Source organism: Gekko japonicus, unplaced genomic scaffold (genome assembly GCF_001447785.1).
Source record: "Gekko japonicus isolate JY-2015 unplaced genomic scaffold, Gekko_japonicus_V1.1 scaffold897, whole genome shotgun sequence".
NCBI classification, from domain to species: Eukaryota; Metazoa; Chordata; class Lepidosauria; order Squamata; family Gekkonidae; genus Gekko; species Gekko japonicus.
The window spans coordinates 758,711-782,337 of record NW_015164211.1 but is presented as its reverse complement, the minus strand read 5'-3'; the positions used below and the strand labels follow the sequence as shown (position 1 = coordinate 782,337).

Genomic DNA, 23,627 nt, shown 5'->3' with positions numbered 1-23,627 from the left:
CTTGGACGTGAGCGAGGAGGGGGGGAAATATCACCATATATCTCTGCTGCTTCCCAGCGATGGAGTCATTAGGTCAGTCCTTGCTCAAAAGAATAGATGGACACAAGACTGTAATCAAAAATTGCAGTATTCAGAAACTAATGGGGGTTCATTTTAATTTTCTGAGGCAATCTGCTGCTGTTCTGAAAGTCACCATTCTCCGATAAAAGAACTTTAAAGGGAAAATTCAATGGGAAATTGCTTAGTTAGCATTCATCAAGAAACTCGCCACCTACTGTACTTCAGTAAACCCTCTGCAGCTTCCTATTCTCTTTGCTTATGTTCTTTCATTTTACACTAAATTTTACGTTTTGACTATTTAACAACAGTTGGAACTATCTTACACCCATGCTTTTAGGATTAGGGTTTGTATTGAACCAGCCTCCTCTTTAACACACCCACGCTTTCCGTTGTGCATATAAATTGGGCCTGATGGATTTACACTCCTATGTGTTTGTTTCAGTTACCTATGTCTTATAAAAGATTATGCTGGAATACATTTTATTAGTCTTTAAGGTGCTGCTAGATTCCTGACATAGATACCCATGTGGAATTTTCAGCGTCTCCCTGTACCTTGTTTTGGAGATGGGAAAATGGGTTTGCCTGATGAGGACAATGCAAATTGCCTTTGGACTTAGTGCAGAAACTAGACTGTACATTTCTTGTATTTGGAAGGGCAGAGCACCTACTGCTTAGCACTTTTAATTGCAAATGGCTTCACTGTTTTTATTATGTTACCTCAGAAGTTTATGAGGGAAGGCGTTATTTCCATATAGAAAACTGAACCTGAGAAATAGTGATTTGTGAATGGAAGAGATGGATCTTGAACCAAGACCTCTTAAATTTAATAGAAGAGGTGGCTCCTGAAAATAGACCACTCTGATTATTTGATCATCCTTGTTCTAGCCTTTGTAATTTGGATAGTTCAGAATTGAATGACTGTGGCCCCTGCCACACGGCAGGGGAAAAGCCGCCAAAAAGCGTGGCTTTTAAAAGCCACGCCAAAGTTGAAACGGCGCGGCGGGATCCCACGGATCCCCTGGCCGCGCCGCCTTTCTCCCCGGCACGATCAGATGCAGGGGAGAAAACACAGATCGGACGGCGAGCCAGCCAAACTGCGCATGTCGGAGCATGCGCAGTTCGCCTAGGAGCCAGGGATGCGCCGGCGCTCAGACTCCCGGTTTGCGGCGCACCATTGGGATGAACCACCTCGGTAGGTGGTTCCAACTTGGAGCGGTTTATCGCGTGGATGGGCCAGTTCGGGAACGGAAGCACTACGCTTCCCAGATGTTGTGGTGTGATCGTGGCCATTTGCTCCGCCCCTGAACCGTCCCACTACTGGCCCAAATCCCCTCGTGTGAACGGGACCACAGAATGGAAAAAGGAGCAAAAATTGTGCAAGTGGGAGTGGTTGAACCCAATGCCCCTTCTTTGCTGCCACCCTCTGGTTTTGCTTGAGTTTGGATCCAGCCCACAGTTCGCATGCTTATGCAGCTCTGGTAATGTTCACGTTGCTATGCTATATTGAGCATAGTTCTGTGCATATTTATTCTGAAGTATGTACCTCTTTTCAGTGGTACTTACTTCAGTGTAAGTGTGTTTAAGATTGCAGCCTTAGTCACTTGTGGGGGCTTTCTTGTTAAAATAGCAGTAATTGTATTCGTGGTGAAATGAATAGTAAAGGTTACTTTGCTTATTTAAGTCTTGCTTTTGCAATCTTTTGTACATGTCCGCACAGGGCTGTTCTCTCTGTCCTGACTTTTATGGTAATTGTTTCTGGCAAGAGGCTCTCATGCTTAGTCAGTAAAACTTCCAGCGGCATAGCATATTTGGATTTTTAAAATTTATGTTTTTTGTATTTATGCATAAAAATGTGAATGTGCTGTGTTGCTGGAAGGTTTTTTTTATGTTGCACAATTTTGCTTCTTAATCTCCTAGATAGTTTTGCTGATATGTTTCAGTTGAAACTTGCAGGATTGCTTCACTTTACAGCCCCAGGATTCTTGATTTAATATTGGAAACATTTGTCTTCCTGAAAAAGTGTGTGGTGTTGGTGCTACAATTTCTAGTTGTAAAAAATAATAATAAATTAATCACAAATTGCTGTAATTGTTCTCCAAAACCAGATTGGTAGTTTATCTTATTCAGATGGAATGACTGGGATAACAATCAACATTTGTTACTGTATGGTTGTCTTCTTATTCTGAATTGTTTTTAACTAGTTTCCCGCAGTTTCTGAAGAGCTTTATAGTGATACCCTGTGATACTCCATCTTCCCACAGGTACTCATTTATTTTGAAAAAGTACCTTGGGAGAGATACAGTAGAGTCCACATTTTATATAAGCACAACAGCAAAGAAAGCCCCTGAATTTAATTTTCCAGCTAGTTGTTTGTTAAAGAATTTTGCATTAGTCCTTATTTCCTTCTCTTAACCTAGTAGTTAATAAGGATGATTAAGAAAAAGGAAGGAGTAGATTGGACAGAAATAATGAAATAGTGTCCAGTATTCATTGTAACATTTTTCTTTCCAATTTCAGGGAAGGCAGAGCTGAAAGAAGTTGATATAATCCTGTGTGATGTCAGTGATTCAACATCTCTTGCTAATATGGCTAAACAAGCAGCTATTGTTCTGAACTGTGTAGGCCCTGTAAGCATCTTGATCTTTTTAAAGGAGTAAACAAAATGTTCTTATGTATACTTTGTAAATGTCCAGTATATTTTGCAAGGTCATGATTTTGAAAAGGAAAAATGTTGAAGTCTGTTAAACTGAAAAGTTTCCTAAATGAACACATCTTAAAATAGAAAATCCTTCTGCCTAATACAATGAAGCTAAAACCGATTTTTAAAGAAATTATGAGAAACACTTGATGAAAGAGAAGAAAATGTTAATTGAGAATATAGTTTGGTCTGGCACTTTTTGAAGTAGCTGTACTTACTGCCCTTGTTGGTTATACTTAATTAACATAGAGGCACCAAAAGAAGCTTTTTTTCTTCCCAGCAAATACCAGGCTGCTGAAGTGCAGCATTGGACAGATCAGCATGTAGCGTGACTGATTGCTGGACACAATTTGATAGCTCCACTTCTACAGATTTGCAAGCTTGGAAATTACCAATTACAATTCAAAAGTCCTTTCAGGCCCCTTTAAACTGTGGTGAAGTGATGATAGCAGTAGAACCAGTTGCTTTCCATTTCTCTCCTAATTTGTTGTACCCTGAACAACTGGCAAGAATAATTCTTCATAATAAGGCAAAACATTTTTATTAGCTTGTTTTCCTTCTGTCCTTACTGATTATATGTACAGTTATAACATGTAAATGACTTATGAATATTTTTAATGAGTAATAGTTTATGCTGTTCTGTCAAAAGCTGAGTGTTTGTAGTTAAGTGAGCTGGGATTGTAAGCAGGGAGGGAGAAAATGGGAGTGGTTGCTTCATGCTGTTGCAAAGTTCTTTCTGCTCACTCACTAATCCTAGGGTAAAGGTCAGTAATTGAAACGTGCATATTTCCTAGATAAATAGAAATAGTGTACAAATAGTATGAAAAATAGCAGTATGTTACTGAAAAGGTTTATTTAGAGTTCTTCATGAAATCAGGTTAGCTTCTAACATTAAACATAATATATACATTCAGCTAATAATGTTAAAATCATTATAATGAATAAATGATAGGCCACTTAAAAAAAACCCTTCTTATAAAATAAGCAAAAATTATACAATAATTTTTGTTCATTTCATTTTCATGCCTGGACTTCTGGACTGAGACAGATTGGTGGGATACAATAACTCCATGATAGAAAAGATTAAATTTTCAGTTTCTGCCATACAGTCCTTAACATTACTGTTTAAAAAACAGAGGTGGCCAAGCTTGCTTAACGTAACAGCCTCATAGAACAAATGTCAGATGTTTGAGAACCGCAAGACATGAGCAAATATTACACACATGTTTTATTGAAAAATAGGCAAATTTGCTTTTTATTATCATTAAACTAGTTTGGCCACCCCTGCTATAGACCTATTATGTAGAAAATCTATTAGTTGTGTATTGTCTAAAATTGAATATTTCAATATAAGGAAGGCATTTAGTAGATTGCTGTTTAAAACATTTTGTTCAATTTAAAATCTTGACCCTTATTTAAAAGGACAATTTGTTTAAAAATAGTTTTAGTACAAGTACTTTGTGAAACTAGATGTCAGGTATTAGAAGAATCATTCTTTCCTGTGTGAAAAAGAGGGGTGAATTTGTCTTCTAAGTAGTTGCATGCTGTGAGAAAGTTTACTTTTCTTCAAAAAGTTTGGCTTGCATGCAGATTGAATTAATGTATTACCGAGGAGCAATTGTTCTTTTCCTCTAAGCAATACAAAGACAATGAATACACAAATGATGAAGGAAAATAGATTTCATTAAGTAGCTTAAGTGTACAAAAGAAAGCCACATCTACAGAAGAAGCAGTGCAAGCAAATAATATGCTTACGTCCCTTTAGCTGTCAGGAACCCCTGTAGAACAACAACATATGGACTTCCTGGAACCTCCATGCAGACTGCAACAGCGGATACAGTGCTGTGCTGCTGGCCAGTTCCAGGGGGTCTGTTGTTGTTCTCCAGGAGTTCCCAATAGCTGAAGAGATGAAGACGTAATATTTTCATGCAGTAATTCTATAAATGTGATGTTCTTCAGTAGGCTACTTAAACTAATGAATATAATCTTATTTTCCTTCACCATTTATGTGTTCATTGCCTGCGTATTGCTTAGAGAAAAAGAACCTTTGATCTTTGGAGATACAATTTAATGTAGTAGAACTCATACAGTTAATCAGCAAAGATTCTTCACTTGGCTAATAGCCCTATTCAAAGTATGAAGTATGAATTAGATAGTTTGATTTTTCAAACAAGTAATCAGTTTTATTTTGTCCTACAGTACAGGTTTTTTGGAGAACCTGTAGTAAAAGCTTGTGTTGAGAATGGTGCCAGCTATATCGACATCAGTGGAGAACCTCAGGTATGTGGAATTGGGAAAAACAAGACATTAAGTCTCTGATATTTTGTTTCTAAGTATCTATACTTCTGCATCTGACCATAATATAACATTTTATTGCATCTCTGCTTAAGCATCCTGGCATGCTGTGAAGCGGGAGCAGTATGTTTCCCAGCATCCATGGAAACTGCTGCATATTTTTGCAAAGCTTATTCAGGGCCTCTGGGGAAGGTCTTACTTAGTGCCCTGCTGTTACCCTTCTTGGTAAGTTAGGGAAAAGTCGTGTGTTGTAGATAGGCCTTTTGATTTTCTGTAGTGGAGACTAAAACAATAATGGTCAGTATGTACCGGGACTAGGGGCCCAGTCCACAGTTCAGATTATTTAGGCAAACATTTGTTTTTGAGTGAATGCAGGCACATCTGCTCATCATTACTGTAAATGCTAAGTACAGCAAACACATAGTGTGTCTGCATTAAAGTAACTTTAGAGTCAAATAGTGGTGGAGGAGGCAGTGACAGCATGGATTGTTCCTTTATAATATTTGTTGATTATAGTTATGTGTAAGCACTTAATTGGGAGGGAAAGCTAAATGGTATAGCCCAATCTCATCAGATCTTGGAAGCTAATCGGGGATGGGAGACCACCGAAGAAGACTCTGCAGAGGAAGGCAATGGCAAACCATCTCTGCTTCTCACTTCTGCTTGCAGGGGTCACCATAAATCAGTTACAGCTTGATGGCACTTTACACACATACACACACTCACTCACTTAATTATTGAGCATTTTGATCCTGCTATATAGAACAAATTCCTGAAAGGTGGAATGTCAGTTAGTGAACATGATACCAGTAACACAACTGTGAGAGTTAGGATACAGTGATTGTCTAAATTTGTGAAATCGGATAAAGTACTGTCTGTTTTTCCCATACAACATTGTTGCACTTCTCTTCCAGTTTCTGGAAGGAATGTACCTGAATTATAATGACAAGGCTGCAGAAAAAGGGGTATATGTTATTGGAAGCTGTGGCTTTGACTCTATTCCAGCAGATATGGGAGTATTATACACCAGAAACAATTTGAAAGGTAACTCATGCTTGGTAACTGGTATAGAAACAGTAATAGTGTTTTTGTTTGGTTGACGTTTTAAATTTTGAACAGGCACAGAATCACGGTATGCTTTTGTACTTTTCTGTGTTTATACCCCGCTTTTCAACCATATAGGCTTTCCAAAGCTTACAGTTAAAATCAATCACTCTTCTAAAATTAGAGCCAGTTGCTGAGATTTGCAATTCCATTTTTTTAACACAGTGCAAGAACCTTTGTTAAACGGTGCAGCATCTGCTGGGTTTTGGCAGAACACTGTGTACCGGGGACTGTTAGTTGGTAGAGATTATGATGATGGGTGTGTGTGCTTCACCTCCACCTTCCTGCTGCTTGCAGTACTTGCAGTATCTGGGTTCTAAATTTTTCTTGCCTGATAGGGCCTCCCTCTTAGACTTGCTGCTCAACAAAGATAAATTTGGTAGTGCTGATTACCATACTCAGGAGAGCTCCATTAGTTGGTAAAATCTTAATGGGATGGATAATCCTAAATAATATGGTGATTTTCTGTATGGGATCTCCATGCATGATACTTTGTCAGTGCAAGAAAAAGGATAAATCGGGAGGATTTCCAGGTACAGAAGGGGAGTCAGTTTTCCTCAACTCCTCCCTCATGCTGTTCCTAGGAGTCCCCTGTCCCCAAGTAGCAACATTTGGCGGGGACACTTGGGGCTGCAGTGCAAGAGGGGGAGGTGAGAAGGTTGTGTTCTGCGATTGGGAATCTCTTCCACCAGAGGAGATTTCTGGTGGAGCCAGGCCAAGGATTGTGCCCAGTGTTAAATCTTATTCTGCACTGAAGTTTGGTATGTTTACCTAAGAGCATCTTTGATTACTGTTTTTAGATCGGTTTTTAGATATATGTTAACGGTTGTTTTGTTGTATTGTGAATTTTATGATGGAACCTGCCCTGAGCCCACTTACAGGGAGGGAGGGATACAAATCAAATTAAATAAGCATAATGACAATTCTAATACTGAAAGAAACAACAATATTTTATTCAATATGACAGTTGTGCAGGATTCCCATGATATCTTATGTGAATTATGTGAATTAATTAAATTCTGATTTGAATCATAGAATCATAGAGTTGGAAGGGACCTCCAGGGTCATCTAGTCCAGCCCCCTACACAATGCAGGAAATTCACAAATACCCCCCCTCCACACCTGCAGTGACCGCTGTTCCATGCCCAGAAGATGACAAAAAAACCTCCAGGATTGCTTCTTAATCTTATTATGTATTATTTTGTAGTGTAAATATATTTAAATCCCATAATATTGATTGCTTTAATTATTTTGCTGATAACTACAGTTTGGTTCTTCACTGTGACCATGAATTTACTCTTTTTTAAAGGTACCTTAACTGCAATTGAAAGTTTCCTGAACGTAAAATCTGGCCCTGAGGTTTGTTACCCATTGTTTGCTAAGCTTGTGTTCAGCATCCATCAGATATACAAATTAAATTCATTAGTCTTTGAGCAGGCAGTGAAAAATAGTTAACTAATAATTGATTATATTGGTGGTACAAACCTGTCAGGGATGGCAGAATAACATTCCCGGGGATTTGCTTCTGCATTCCTCTGTCAGTACCAGAGTAATGCAACATTAGTTTGTGATAATCCAACCTGAACATTATGGACTGGGAAATAAGGAAGAGGTTGTTTGCTGCTTATATTGGGAAATCAGCTATTTGACACTTGTTACATCTGTATACCATTTTGGAAAGAAAAATGGGGTGAGAATAATATTTTAATTAGGGATGGGCACAAACCTAAAAAAAAGTGGTTGGTTTCAGGGCTCAGTGCTGCTCCCGAACTAAGCCAAATGGGCCCCACACAAACCAGTCTGGGAAGTTCGGTTCTTCAGGCGGGAGAAAGAGGGCACGGATTGCCCAGGAAAAGACTTCCCTTCCCCCTTTCTCCTGCCATGCGCAGTTTAAAGGGACTGCCATGCGCAGGAGAAAGGGAGACAGTATCACCGGGGAAGAGGCTTCCCATCTCCCTCTCTCCCAGCTGTGTAGCTCTCCCTGCTAGCTCAGTGCTCTTGGGCTCCATCCTGCAGCCCCATTAAACCAGGCTACAAGAGGGAGCCCATTTAATGGGGCTACACCAAGGAGCCAGAGATAGCTGAGGCAGGGAAAAGACCCTTCTCTGCACTGGCCCAGCTGTCTTGGGCTTGCTCGCACAGCCCCTGTAAGGGGGCTACACAGGGAGCTGACAGATGCCTTTGGCTCCTTGGCATACCCTCTTTAAATGGGCTGCCACCAGCCAGAAGAAAGGAAGATGGGATTACCGGGGAAGAGGCGCCCCATCTCCCTTTCTCCTGACCACGCAGCCAGGAGAAGGGGATGGGATTGCTGGGGAAGAGGCGCCCCATCTCCCTCTCTCTTGACTGCACAGCTCTCCCTGACACCTCAGCAGTCTTGGGTTCCCTCCTGCATCTCCTTTAAACCGGGCTGCAAGATGGAGCCAGAGGCAGCTCAGCCAGCGTGGACAGCCTTCTACGTGCTGGCCCTGCTGTCTGAGGCTCGCTGGTGTAGCCCTTTTAAACTGGGCTGCATGGGAGAGCTCTCTCCGCTGTCCCAGCTGTGGGCTCCCTCTTGCAGCCCAGTTTAAAGGGACTGCAGGAGGGAACCTAAGACCACTGTGCTGGTGGGGAGAACAGCACAGTCAAGAGAGACAGAGGTGGGATGCCTCTTCCTCAGCGATCCTGTCTCCCTGTCTCTTGGCTGAGTGGCCAGGAGAGAGAAGGTGGTTTGGTTTTTATACCCTGTTTTTACTGGCCAAAGGAATCTCAGAGCGGCTTACAATCACCTTCCCTTCCTCTCCCCACAACAGACACCCTGTGAGGTAGGTGGGGCTGAGAGAACTGTGACTGACCCAAGGTCACCCAGCTGACTGTATATGGAGGAGTGGGGAATCAAACCCGGTTCTCCAGTCCGTTGCTCTTAATCATTGCACCAAACAGAGGGAGATGGGAAGCCTCTTCCCCAGCGATCCCATCTCCCTTTCTCCTGGCTGGCGCAGCCCATTTAAAGGGGCTATACCAGGGAACCAGAGGCAGCTGCTGGCTCCCTGGTGTAGCCCCTTTAAGCAGGCTGCGCCAGCAAGTCTGAGACAGCTAGGGCAGCAGGGAGAAGGCTCTCTGCACCAGTTCAGCTGCCTCTGGCTCCCTGGTGTAGCCCCTTTAAATGGGCTGGAGCTCAGTTTAAAGGGGCTGCAGGAGAGAGCCCAAGACTGCTGAGCTGGCAGGGAGAACTTTTTGTATCAGGGAGCCCACAGCTGGGCCGGTGGGGAGAGCTCTCCCTGCCGGCTCTGCTGTCTTGGGCTCCCTCCTGCAGCCCCTTTAAACCAGGCTGCATGAGGGAGCCCACAGGTGAGATGGCAGAGAGAATTCTCCCCGCCTATCAGCTACTGGTTTAAGTGGCTCTGAGCTATTTAATCTCTGCTTTCTGCTCCCCGCAAAAAGCTGTGGGGAGCTCAAAGCAGGGTTTAAATGGCTCTGAGGCATTTAAACCAAACAGCTGAGCAGCGGGGAGCTCCCAGCTCCTCAGCTGTTTCTCGTGGAGAGCTCTTCATGAAGGGTCACAAATAACCAGATTTCAGAGAAGTTTGTTGTGGTTCGTCAGTTCATAAACCTTGGTTCACAAACTTCAAACCAGCCAAAATTCCTGATGAACTTTGGTTTGTCAGCTGGTTCGTGTCCATCCCTATTAGTAATACAGTAGAAAGAGAAACAGATGCAACACTGAAGAGGAAAAAAGAACTCTCTCCAGCCCAGTAAAACAGATTTATGAACTGAAATATTCTTGATGTGGGGTGGTTACCTAGTACAGGCGGCACCAAATATCCTGTGCTCTTGTCCTCATCCTACTGTTTGCAACATACGATTGTTTCTATTAGAGGAGACATACTGATCAACTTTGGGAGGTGTGGAATTGATGACGGAATACTGCCTTCAGCTGAATTCTAGAATGTGTTTTCATTGGTGTGCCTATTGCTGTTAGTATGTTGAAATGATTAAAAGTTTAACTTAGTGTGCTGCATACATGACATTTTAACAGGGTTCCTCTATTCATGATGGAACCTGGAAATCAGCAATTTATGGACTTGCAGATCAAGACAATCTGAAGAAAATCAGAAGACAAATTGGACACAAACCTCTTCCAGTCATTGGAGCCAAACTGAAGAGAAGGTATAAGAAATTTATGTACGCAGTAATGTCTGTAATGTTTAATATTTTTGTAAGTTATAATGTGTTTCCAGTCTGAACTGCAAGGTAATGGAACTTTTCAATGCCTTAATTGTTTAATTAAATGAACTGATTTTTCCAGAGATAAAAATAGAGAGGGATTAATTTCTCTATGAAGATCCTTGTATTTGAAAAGACAAGATATTACTAGTGTCTTGGCTCAAAGACTTCATTGAACTTTAATTTTTTTTTGCTTCTGTTGGCAGAGGTGCAGTGTTTTACAGTAACGAACTCTCTCAGTATTCCATTCCATTCATGGGATCAGATGTCTCTGTTGTCAAAAGAACTCAGCGTTATTTGCACACACATTTACAGGAGACACCTGTAAGTTTACTTAAGTGTTCATAAGATTAGATTTTGTACTGTTTTCAGCATGCAGTTATGTGTATGTCAGAGTTTAGCAGTATTATTCTGCATTTATAAACATCTTGAAAACTTCTGTTTTCTTTCTTATAGAATATTATGCCCTTTTCCTGTATTTCTATGATGTTTTGTGCTTTCATGCCAATAAAGGTTTTATGTTTGCTGTGAATATTATGCTTACTGTACCACTTGTGTAGAAGAGTGCTTATGTAAATCTTTTACATTAACAAGTAACAGTGAAGAGCAGCTAAGTCTTTTTTGTTCCTGCTGCAATAGTGCCTTAGATTTCTTTACAAGTTAAGCATTCACTGCAGGACAGCTTCCACCAACTTTCTTTTAAAGCAGCAGTTGGCTACCCTGTTTTGCTACCTAGTAGTTGGATATAGCAGTACTGATGATGGATCTCTGCTATTTCAATCATTGCACTAATGGGTATAGTTTTCTTCGACATCTAGAACTGTCCTTCTATTGCCCATAATGAAAGATGATAGTCATATACAGCCAGTTATCTTTCATGTTGTAGTGTGGAGCTCTGGTCTACCCAAGGCTCAGTTCTCAGTGAATCACTACTATTGACATTTGTACTACAGAATAATATGCACATGGCTACAGTTAACTATAGCAGTTTTCTCTTTTGCTCAGGTGCAGTATGCTGCATATGCAACTGTGGGAGGCATTGGATCTGTCATTAAATTGATGTTTGCTGGACTTTTATTTTTAATTCTTGTTAAGTTCAACTTTGGAAGAAAGCTTCTGATAAAAGTAGGTTTGTTTATTTAATTTTTTTTAAAATACATTGAAGTTTGATATTCTTACCTGTTTTCCTGAACCTTACTGTGGGTATTCCTGTTTCAGTATCCTGAGTTTTTCTCTGGAGGACATTTTACAAAGGACGGGCCAACACAAAAACAGGTAGCTAGTACTTCCATTTTTTGTTGATATTGTTTGGTCACAGGGTAGGTTTCTATAAAGTAATAATTAAAGAATGATTAGATAAAACAGTGGTCCCAGGGAGGTTGTGGAAACTATGAACAGAAGGCAGTTTTGGAATGGATATGGGGGGGAAAGCTGAAATATAATTGTGACAAAAATGTAAGTGCTACTTGTGGGGGAAGTTCTGATCCATGAAATGACCTATCTTCTGTTCTGGATGGGCCCTCTTCTGGGTAGCCACTGCCAACATCGGGGGGGGGGAGCACATGAAGTAGGCCCTCCAAAGATAACTGTAGTGGTTGGGTGGGTAGGTGGTCCTTTAGATATGTTGGTCCCAAGCCATACAGGGCTTTAAAGGTCAACACCAGCACCTTGAATGGTGCCCAGAAACAAATTGGGAGGCAGTGTAGGTGGGCCAAGATTGGAATGGCATGGTCTCTACAAACCACTTCACTCAACATCTTCTTAGTCAATATTTTTCATTCCTTTCTGTCTCAAAGTGAGGTGATAAACTACAACCAGTGATTCTTTCACCTCAAAAACAAACATGTGAATTGGGCTGTAATAAAGGGGTATATTAATGTAAATTTTATTATACCCAGAGTCTAATACTGTTTATTTCTTGTGTTTTATATTACAGATGGAAGGATCGTCTTTTGAAATGACCTTTTTTGGTGAGGGATACAGCGTAGGACAAGATCCACAACAGGGCAAACCAAATGTAAAAATCTGCACTCAAGTGAAGGGACCAGGTAGAGTTAACCACATTGTATCATGTTTAATTATATGAACCTGTGCCTGAATACTTTAACATAGTAATATATTATCTATATAAAGAGTCAGTGCATTAGAACTGACCATGTGGGAAAGGGGAGTGGCAAAGTACCAGTTCTTGCTTATGCATATGTTAATTAGTAAATTCCTTCACACAAAGGTACATTTTGCTGAAGTTTTTTCCCCAGCGGAAAGTAGAATTTAATTAAATTCACCCTCACTTTCCATAAATAATTCCAACTATTTTTGCTAAAACCTCTAATTCTAAACAATTTTGCTAAATGGTTTAAAGTGGTTGGCTTCTTGCTTCTGTAATTATGAATGAATTATAGACTGGTACATTCTCTCTTCCTCTTACATGAAATATGATTCTCTGTACACCCTATTCAGTGCTAACCATAATTTCCCAGTTGGATGTAGTGGCAAATTGGTTGCATTAAACATGAAACTAAGAGGAGGATTAAGTGTGTCAGTGTATGGTGGGTTTTGATCCACCAACTATGGCTTTAGATGATCATCTGAATTGATTCTGTGTCTTATTATCCAGATCTGCTAGTGTGTTTGCTAAGTTGTGGTATCTTCTGTACCTCCTTCTAAAGCATACCAAAGCATTATAGAAATATGCTTCTTCTTGGGTAACACAGTTTTGTGATGACAGTAATTAGTTCCTGGTGAACAAATGTTTCTGGCAACTGAGTAGATGATTGTATACACGGACATCACCACTTCGCCAATACAGAAGTATTTCTGTAGAGTATAAAGACCATGTTAAAAACAGATTTGCATTACTAAGTTCAAGTGAATGTGAACTGAAAGAACTATGGGTTGAAACTAGATATATTATCAAGGAAGAATGTGCAAAGAATATTCATGTAGCCAAAAGAAATGAAAAGCCTTAGCAGATGACTGATGAAACTCTTAAAATTGCTAAAGATAGACAAGAAGCAAAAGTAGAAGGTGGCAGAAATAGAACCAGAAGTCTAAATGCAACTTCCAGCAACTTGCACATAGAGGCAAAGAGAACTGTTAAAGTGAGTGTAAGTAAATAGATTGTAAGGAAATAAAAGAGAGCAACAAAAAAGAAGAACAAGAGCTCTGTTCCACAATATCCAAGAACTCAAAGGGAAATTTAGAGCAGTTAGGCATGCTGAAAGATAGAAATACATTAACTGAACAGGACAAAATAGAGAAAGATGGGAACAATAACACTGAAGAACTAAAACAGACGAGATGAAAGGATGACAGATTCCTTTAAAGAAAAAGAAGTTTTTATACTCTGCTTTTCTCTACCGTAAGGAGTCTCAAAACAGCTTACAATCACCTTTCCCTCCCACTCCCCATAACAGACAGGTAGTTGGGGCTGAGGGAGTTCTGAGAGAACTGTTACTGTCCCAGGGTAACCCACGAGGCTTCATGTGGAGGAGTGGGGAATCAAATGTGGCTCTCCAGATTAGACTCCATTGCTCTTAACCACTACACACTTGCAAAAAAAGTTTTTGAAGGACCTGCAGTTTTAGAAAATGAAATGAAAGCTACACCCAGAGCAGTTGGGAGAAACAAATCACCAGGAGTAGATGGGATAGCAAAATCTTAAAAAATATGCCAACAAATATGGAAAACAACAGACTGGAAATGCTCAATCTACATTACAGTTCCAAAAAAAGGAGATGTCAAAGACTACAGTGACTACCACCCTATTGCATAAGTTTCTCATGTGAGCAAAGTGATGCTCAACATCTTACAACAAAGACTATTATCCTATATGGACTGAGAAATGCCAGATATTCAAGCTTGGATACAGAAAAGGAAGAGGCGCTAGAGATCATTTTGCAAATTTATGTTTGTTACTGGAACATGCAAGAGAATTTCGGAAGAAAATTATCTTGTGTTTTATAGATTACAGCAAAGTTTTTGATTGTGGATCATGAAAAACTATGGTTAGTTTTAAAAGAAATGGTTATGCGATGACATATGATTGTTTTGATGTGTAACCTATACTCTGGACAAGAGGCTGCCATTAGGACAGAATATGGAGAAACAGAATGGTTCCCAATTGTAAGGATGGCATGAACTGATTCACGAGTAAAAATTCAGCACAAACTTGACCCAGTTTGAAGCCCCAGAGCCGATGGTTAGGGAAGGTGCCTTCCCCAGATTTTTGCCCAGTTCAGTTTGGCTGTTTGGGCTATTTAAACCTAACAGCTGAGCGGCGCGGGGAGAAGTGAAACAGATCACCGAATTGGCTAGCAGCCAGTTCAGCCCAACAGTGGATGGGCACACCCACCCCACTGTTAAGTTGAAATGGCTGCCAGCCATTTAAGCCTTCCTGTGTGATTCCCCCAAAACCGCGGCAGGAGAAAGGGGGTCCAAACTGGCTGGTTTGGGGCATTTTTGGTTCAGTTCAGGACCCATCCAGAATCAGAATTTTTAGGTTCATGCCCATCCCTATCCAATAGACAGAGGTGTTAGAAAAGGATGCATTTTATCTCATCTGTTCAATTTATATGCACAACATATCATAAGGAAAACTGGATTAGGTTTTGATGCAGGTAGAGTGAAAATTGGCAGAAGAAACATTAACAATTTGAGATATGCAGGTGGCAGCACATTACTGGCAGTGAATAGTAAAGACCTTAAACAGGTACTGATGAAGGTTAAAATAGAACACTCCAAAGCAGGATTACAGATGAACATCAAGAAGAAAAAAGTAGAGACTACTGGGGAATTATACAACTTTAAGTTTGATGATGAAGAAAGTGAAATTGTTCAAGATTTTCTACTCCTTGGTTCCATCATCAACCAAAGGGGAGTCTGAAACCAAGCAATCAGAAGGGGATTGCGACTGGGAAGGGCTAGAAAAGATCCTTAAGTGTAAGGATATGTTGCTGGTGACAGATTTAGATAATTAACCAGCGTGGTATAGTGGTTAAAGCGGCAGACTCTAATATGGAGAACTGGGTTTGATTCTGCACTCCTTCCACATGAAGCCTGCTGGATGACTGTGGGCCAGTCACAGTTCTCTCGGAACTCCCTTAGCCCCACCTACTTCACAAGGTGACTGTTGCGGGGAGAGGAAGAGAAGGCAATTGTAAGCCTCCTTGAGACTTCTTAAGAGTAGAGAAAAGCAGGATCTAAAAACCAACTCCTCTTCTTCTAGTAATCCCCATTACTATGTATAGGGTTGAAAGTTGGACACTGAAGACAGCTGACAGAAAGAAAGTTGAATCATTTGAAATGTGGTGTTGGAGGAGTTTTCTAGATACTGTGGACTACCAAAGACAAAGAAATGGGTTCTAGATCAAATCAAGCCTGAATTCTCCCTAAAAGCCAAAATCACTAAACTGAGGCTATTGTACAATTATGCTGGGAAAATTTGAAGGGAGCAGGAAAAGAGGAGGAACCAACGTGAGGTGGATTGACTCAATTAAGGAAACCACATCCCTTAGTTTGCAAGACCTGAGCAAGACTAGTTAACGATAGACTTATTGGAGGTCATTAATTCATAGGGTCACCATAAGTCACCATAAGTGACTTGACAGCACTTAACATACACACGTATACACTGGGTGATGGAATCCTGTCAGATAATATTGTAACAGAAAACATGGCAGTTCATTTTTCTAGCCTTCTTTGCCAAGAAAATATTACTGTGAAACACAAACGTGCTGTTTGTACTGAAGAAAAGTTTGACAGTCACAATAGCATTACTTGTGTGCTCCTGTAGCAGGCATATTACTGACCATAGTGTCTGGCCTCAAACTACTCTGAAAAAAAGTCATGTTAGAGTTGGAGGTCACTGATAGGAGTCTGGGACCACCATACCTGAGGGGCCGCCTGTCCCCATATGTGCCCAGGAGAACTTTGCGCTCTGTGGAACAAGACCTGCTGGTGATCCCTGGCCCAAGGGACATCCGCTTAGCCTCGACCAGGAAAAGGGCCCTGGCCCGGCCTAGTGGAATATGCTCCCACTTGAGATCAGGGCCCCACAGGACTTCTTACCATTCAACAGGGCCTGCAAAAGGGAGCTGTTCTGCCAGGCCTTTGGCTGAGGCGGCGGGGGTCCAGTAAAATCTCTGCCTCCCCAGCTGAAACTACCATCTCCACATGACCCAGGCTAAGAAGATCTAGAGAGCAATGGCACCAGCTGGAAATCTCTGTATGAGGATAAATAGCGTGTTCTGTTTTAATATGGGCTGTTTTTGTCTTATATATATTGACATTTTGATACGTTCTAGAAGTTGTGTTTGTGATCCGCTCTAAGCACGCTTGTGGGGAGGGTGGAATATAAATATGAATAAATAAATGTGTGAACCTAAGAGGAAGCAGATATCTGATGATAGCTACACAAAAGGCGTGTAGCTTGGGTGGAAGACATTTACACAGAATCCAAATTGGGGGGGAGGGTGCAAGGTCAGCAGTATAATCATAAAGTGAGGTCATGGCAAGCATAAGCAAGGATTGTTGGGCAGTGGAAAGGATGGGTGTTTCAGGGAGAGGTTTCATGGTATCTGTTCCTTACATAATAATACTTTTAGTTTGCATCCAAGGCTAGGGTAAAAGCTATGAGAGTATAATTAGGAGGATGTTTTGTTTTTTTACCTTGTAGAGGCTGGTTATGTTGCTACACCCATAGCCATGGTTCAAGCAGCTGTGGTACTTCTGAAGGACAAGAGTTCTCTTCCTAAACAGTGAGTCTTGATTTCCTTGGTGTGAAATATCACTAACTTTTGTCTTGACTGTTTCAGCTACACACCAATGCCACAGTTTCATATCATGAAAGTAAGCCTGAGCTGCATTTGAGTGGGTTATATATCATCTGCTGGTCTTGGTGCTTTCAAAGGATTAGAGGTGGCCATGTGCTTGATAATTTTTTGGAAGATGCTCACTAGTGGTAAAATATGCCACAGATTGTAGATACGTGTTTGTACAGTTCTGTGCTGTACTAACTCTCAGTCTAGATAGTGCATATTTTACAACTGATTAAGCACTTGGAAACATAGGTCTTGCCTGCCTTAACAATAACAAAAAAATTGGAAACAACTCTTCAGTAATTGTGTTGATGTGTTCCCATCCATTAGGCATCTAGCTGGATTACACTTTGGGGGAAGAAAAACTTGAGCTTCTTCATGAAATCTTGTCAAGATGCTTTTTAGTATTTCCTAGTGAACGTATCTGTAGCAATAATTGTTTCAGACTATGAATTTCAATGCCTGGCTGGGCATTGGAACACTCTAGACTGGTAGTCTTGGGTGATTTCAATGTCCATGCGGATAATGCGGCCTCCACTCAGGCAACGGACCTAGCACTGTCCCTGACGGCACTGGAACTCTCCCAATATGTAACGACCCCCACTCACTGGGCTGGACATACGCTCGATTTGATCTTCACGGCAGGGGTAGCAGTGGACTGGATTACTGCTTCGGCAGTTCCATGGTCAGACCATCATGCCCTGAAGGCCTGTCTGAATGTTTCATCCTGACCCTGTTTAGGCGGCAAGTGTATTTTAGCTCACTCGTGGAACCAAATGGACCCAGTGCGGCTCCAGACGGCTTTGTGGGATCCGATGCACCCTGGCGGCTCATTAGATGAGCTTGTAGGGGACTGGCATAGCCAACTCTCCGCAGCCATCAACAAGATCGCTCCCCGGTGCCCTCTGCACCCCCACTCTAGGCTGGCTCCTTGGTTTACCCAGGAGTTGCGGCTTATGAAGTGAGGGCTGAGATGGCTAGAGAGACGGTGGCGGCACGCTCAAGACAAAGCCACAAGAGCATCGTATAGGATGTTTATGAGATCCTATGAGATGGCAGTCAAAGCTGCGAAGAGAGAGTACTATGTGGCTATGATTGTGTCCGCGAGTTCATGCCCAGCCCAGTTATTTAGAACAATTCAGTCTATAACTGTTCTGCCACCGGGCAGACCAAATACTAGGGAATTGGACATAGGCTGTGAGGCATTTGAGAGCTATTTCACGAATAAAGTCTCCGACCTCCCCATCACAGTTGAAACAGTGAGCGAGCTCGAGGCTCCATGCACATCTTCAACTCAGGTTTTGGATCATTTCAGCCCACTCAGACTAGAGGAAGTTGACAGCCTAGAGAAAGTCGCCGTACCACATGCTGCCTTGATCTGTGCCTATCATGGCTAATTAAAGCTGGCCGTGATGGGTTTTGAGGCACCTTAAGGGAGATTATCAACAAGTCCCAAATAGAGGGACAGTTCCCTGGGGTTCTCAAAGAAGCAGTGGTCTGTCCTCTCCTGAAAAAAACATCCCTGGATCCAGCTGAATTGGCCAACTATCGGCCAGTTTCCAATTTTCCCTATTTGGGCAGTGGCGACTCGGCTACAGAGCTTTCTGGATGACACTTCCATCTTAGACCCCTTCCAGTCTGGTTTTCGCCCTGGACACAGGACGGAGGCGGCACTGGTCGCCCTCACGGACGATCTCCGGAGGCACCTGGATTGGGGCCGATCGGCAGTACTGTTGTTGTTGGACCTGTTGGCAGTGTTCGACATGGTCGACCATCAGTTACTGATCTACCGCCTTGCCGATATAGGAATTCAGGGGCTTGCCTTGCAATGCCTCGCTTTCTTTCTCCAAGGTCAGGGACAAAGGGTAGCACTAGGGGAACAGCAGTCCAGGAGGCACCCACTGGATGCCTCAAGAGGCGGTGCTTTCCCCGATGCTATTTAACATCTATATGCGCCCTGTTAGAGAACAAGCCTGATATTTGTTTTATGGACTGTTTATTGCTACACATGGACTGTGCACACACACACACAGCTCAGAAAGCTGTACACTTTAGGTCACCTGTTGTGATGCCATACATAGAGGGTGCCTGCACATACCTTACATGTAGATAAGGTTGCAGTTACACAGTTGCCCAGCCTGGTGAAGAAGCACAAACCTCCATTATTGTGAGCAATGAAACAACAACTCTAGGAAGAAACAGCCCCCATGACAAAGCTGCTTGTGGTCACGTACCACCCATCGACTGCTTTGTTCCTGAGCTGTAATTTCCTGCCAGCTGGACATTTGGTTATCAAAGGAACTGGCCAGCTTCATCAGCATTACAATGAAGCATCCTGATGCCTAGATTTCACACCTGTCCAGATGCCATACTTCGAGTAAGGTTTTAGGTTACAATATTGGCCACCCCTCTTAGATAATCTCCCCACATGCAACCAATAGGATTGTTTTTGGGACGGGCTAACAGGTAGGTGGGTCAAGAGGTTGGCACAGTTACCACCCACCTCTTGGACCCCTTATAAAAGGAGAGAACCAGTCACCTGGCCCCTCCTACCTGGCTAGATAGCATTCCCCCCCCCTGCAACAACCCCTGTCTGCTTTTACTCCTCTTGAGTCCCACTTGCTATCCCCAACCCTTGCCTCTACTGCCCACATGTTCCGGCTGGTTCTGGTCATGTGTGAATTCCCTTTGTTTCCATTTCTTCCCCTCTATTCTTCATTGGAACAACCAAGCTGCAAGACAGATAAGTATCGCCTGTCATCACCCATACCTGCTAATGCAACTGTGCTTATTTCATACTGTAATTCTCAGGAACTTGATTGAATGTGTGAGTGCATCAGTATTGTTTGTATGAGATATATTTTAAGTAAAAGATATCTATTTTAACTACAACAGCCTCGAATCCTTTACTGGTAACCCTTGGTGGGATCAGGACCTTGGTATAAATTGGCAAGAATTGCTTAGACTGAGCTGGCTGAAACTGAATCCAACGAAGATGGAGGTCCTGTGCCTGAGCCGGGGTGGTTCGGGGGTAGGGATCCCACTCCTGACCTTCGATGGGGCGCCTCTGGTGCCAGCACCGGAGGTTAGGAGTGCTCTTGGATGCCTCTAGCAGTGGAGGCCCAGGAAGCAGCCACTGCCAAGTCAACCTTCTACCATCTGCAGCTGATTAGGCAGCTGGTTCCCTTCCTCAACTGCAATGACCTGGCAACAGTGATCTATGTGATGGTCACCTCGAGACTGGACTACTGTAACGCTCTCTACATGGAGCTGCCCTTGTCGTAAATTCAGAAGCTGCAGCTAGTGCAGAATGCTGCAGCCAGGCTTCTGATGCGCCTCCCCAGGTGGGAGCACATCTAGCCTGTGCTGAAGACATTGCACTGGTTGCCAATAGCATACCAAATTCATTTCAAGGTGCTGGTTAAGTGTGAGGACTCTTAATCTGGGAGAACCGGGTTTGATTCCCCACTCCTTCATTTGCAGCTGCTGGATGACCTTGGGCAAGCCATAGTTCTGTCAGAGCTATTCTCTCAAGGATGGGTCTGGAAAGAGCTCTCTAAGCCCCACCTACCCCATAGAGGGTGTTTGTTGTGGGGAGGGGAAGGGAAAGGAGATTGTAAACCACTCTGAGACTCCAAGTGAAGGGCGGGGTATAAATCTAATATCTTCTTCTTATATGGCCAGGGTCTGACATACCTGAGGGACCGCCTTTCCCCATATATACCCCAGAGATCACTATGGTCAGGGTCTCAAAATCAACGGGCCCTCCTGGGTCTCAAGGATGCCAGGCTTGCTGTTACCAGGGCCAGGGTTTTTTCAGTGGTAGCTCCGTACTGATGGAACAACCTCCCGGAAGAGATCAGGGCGCTGCGGGATCTTTTACAGTTCTGCAGAGCCTGCAAGATGGAGCTCTTCCACCAGACTTTCAACTAAGGAGCCTCCACCACTATTACCACCAACTATCTTAATTATAGAGCCCTGGCTCTTGGCTTTGACATCTGCATCCTGTGCCGCCACTTGTATCAGGAAGATCATGGAGCAGAACGTTTAGTTAGACCTTTGTATGCACTCATACAGTACGCCATCGTTAATGCAGTTAATTAAACATTGCCAGCACTTTATGCCATTGAATTGTTCATAATTGAACTGTTTTTAGATTATTTTACGTGGATTTTAATTGTTATTTATGTATGAAACTGTGTAAGCCACCCTGAGCCTGCTCTTGCGGGGAGAGAGGGGTATAAATTAAATAATAATTGTAGGTCAGAACGACCATATTATTTGTTTGGTCCAAGTCCACTTGAGCAAATAGAAACTTTTAATCTTGCTTGTCTGAACCCTGAATGTGACCCCTGAATGTGGGTCAAAAAATCCACACACTGGGCCTATGTACAGAAAGGGAGGAACTTTTTTTTTTTTTACAAATTTTTGTAAAAAAAATCTGAGATCATTTATTTGTAAAAAGAGGGCTTAAACACCCCCCAACCATAGATGAAAGATTACATTGTGTGACCATTGTGGGAGTTAGTTTCAGCCAGTGATGGTGGAGGGCTGAAGAAGTTTAAAAAGAGAGGAAGGTAGGAAGAAGAGAAGCAGGGAAATAGGAGAGGTAAAGGTGAAGGAGAGAAGCAGAAAAAGATAGGTGAATGGGTGAGGACACAACTGTAGGGGCTATCGGGAGGAAAAGGAGGAATGGGGGAGAGTGCGGCAGGAAGATGTAGCTAGGTGGGAGAGGGAAAAGGAAAGAGGAAAAAGATAAAGTAAGGGGCAGAGTAAACTGTCTCCCATGAGACCTCACAGTTCCCCTGGTGGTTAAGTTTGCAGAAGCAAAAGTAGTTCATACCAAAACTTGCTTGCCAAGTGCAGTATAAGCCTTTTGGTCAGCTTACTTACTTTTCCACAAAGTTCTTGAATTCACTTAAATTAGATTTGTTATTAACAGTGTGTGGTATTATGGTCAAAAATCCCTACTCCCTTATGAGATGGTGTAGCATTGTCTATATGAATTCTGGCTGTCAGCAAGCTAAGATAAAGTTTCCTTTTTACTTCCCATTTTGAAGTTCTATATCATTAACAACAAATATATGGCTGTTCTTACAGAGGTGGTGTCTATTCTCCTGGAGCTGCATTCTCCAAAACAAAGCTCATTGACAGACTCAACAACCATGGCATTGAATTCTGTGTTATTAGTCAACCTGAAGTCTGAAAGAAGATAAACATTCCAAAGAGACCACACAACCAATAGTCTCTATATTGTACTTTTATGGCCCAAAAAAGCTCAGTTAAGAATGTTTGCTCAATTTAATAAAATACTTACAAAGTAACTGTATGTAAATGTGAAAATCTTTTTTATATTATTGCTTGCAATGGGTGTAAGACTGATTATTACTATTAGAAATCTGTATAAGAAAAAACTGTAATGCATTACTGCTTAACTGATAGTGTTCTTTTAATTAGATTAATATTGCTACTTAATAATACTCAGAAACAATGGATGGGTTGGTTTATTTCAAACATTTTCAGTGGGAATCAAGCTAGCTACAATAATCTTAGGTTGTTTTTAATTGCTAGAATACTCACTGTGAAAGTAGTATATACACATTTAACTATAAGTGAATAAATTGTGCCTTAGCTAGAGAGAAAGAACCAAGGTCTTTTGTGGAGAGCAGCATTGTGTCCCATAGGAAGAACCTGGTGACATAGGGTAGTGTCTCAGACAGTACTACTTTACTTATGGTCCTCAGTTCAGCTATAAACTTATGCTTGCTTATGTCCACAGAGGCATTGTCACATTGCTTTCCATGGAAATTAGTCAACAACTAACTTTAATGGTAATGAGGTCTTAACTTTTTTCTGCATGGCAGTATTTTAGTGTTAGAGAAAGCAACATCATAATACTAAGTTTTAATACTAGCTTTGCAATGTAAATATGAACATATGATCAACTGAAGCATGACATTATTTCTTAATTGATAATCTCAGGACAAAAACAGGGCACTAATGTGCAAGTAAAAATCTGTGAGATCTCTTTCCCTTTGCTTTCATTTGTAATGTAATAAAATACAACTTTCGATTGGCTTTGGTTCTGCGTAGCTTACTTGAGTCCACCTCTCACACATAGCATACTATGCTCAAATTACATTGCTTCTTAGTGTCAATATATTACTCCTTCATATCCAACTCCAGTTTAATTTTTTCAGGCAAATATTTCAGAATTTCTGAAGAATTTCTGAATTATGTCCCATGAGAGGTGAGCAAGATATGACTCAATGGAATCCCCCCCCCCCCCCCTGCACATGTGCAGTATGCCAGACATTCAGAACTGGGAAGCCCATGTTTCTTCTTACATGCTGTAAGTGATAGCAGGAATAGTTTAAGCATGGATTTGGTTCGTGTAGTGAGTAATGGCCAACACACAGCAGTGCATGTATATGATCTCCTGTTAA

The 23,627-nt window shown here is 41.9% G+C and overlaps 1 protein-coding gene across 1 annotated transcript in view; it reads left to right on the top strand.

Annotated features, from left to right (window-relative positions):
* Positions 1-22,487, top strand: part of SCCPDH (saccharopine dehydrogenase (putative)) — a 23,343-nt gene extending 856 nt beyond the window's left edge. Inside the window, exons 2-12 of the mRNA XM_015408449.1 lie at positions 2,578-2,687; positions 4,958-5,038; positions 5,968-6,097; positions 7,467-7,516; positions 10,176-10,306; positions 10,570-10,687; positions 11,369-11,488; positions 11,582-11,638; positions 12,300-12,411; positions 17,040-17,121; positions 22,282-22,487. Of these exons, the coding sequence (XP_015263935.1) occupies positions 2,578-2,687; positions 4,958-5,038; positions 5,968-6,097; positions 7,467-7,516; positions 10,176-10,306; positions 10,570-10,687; positions 11,369-11,488; positions 11,582-11,638; positions 12,300-12,411; positions 17,040-17,121; positions 22,282-22,387 (1,097 nt within the window). The 3' untranslated portion in view covers positions 22,388-22,487. The remainder of the gene's footprint in view (positions 1-2,577; positions 2,688-4,957; positions 5,039-5,967; positions 6,098-7,466; positions 7,517-10,175; positions 10,307-10,569; positions 10,688-11,368; positions 11,489-11,581; positions 11,639-12,299; positions 12,412-17,039; positions 17,122-22,281) is intronic.
* The last annotated feature ends 1,140 nt before the right edge of the window (positions 22,488-23,627 follow it).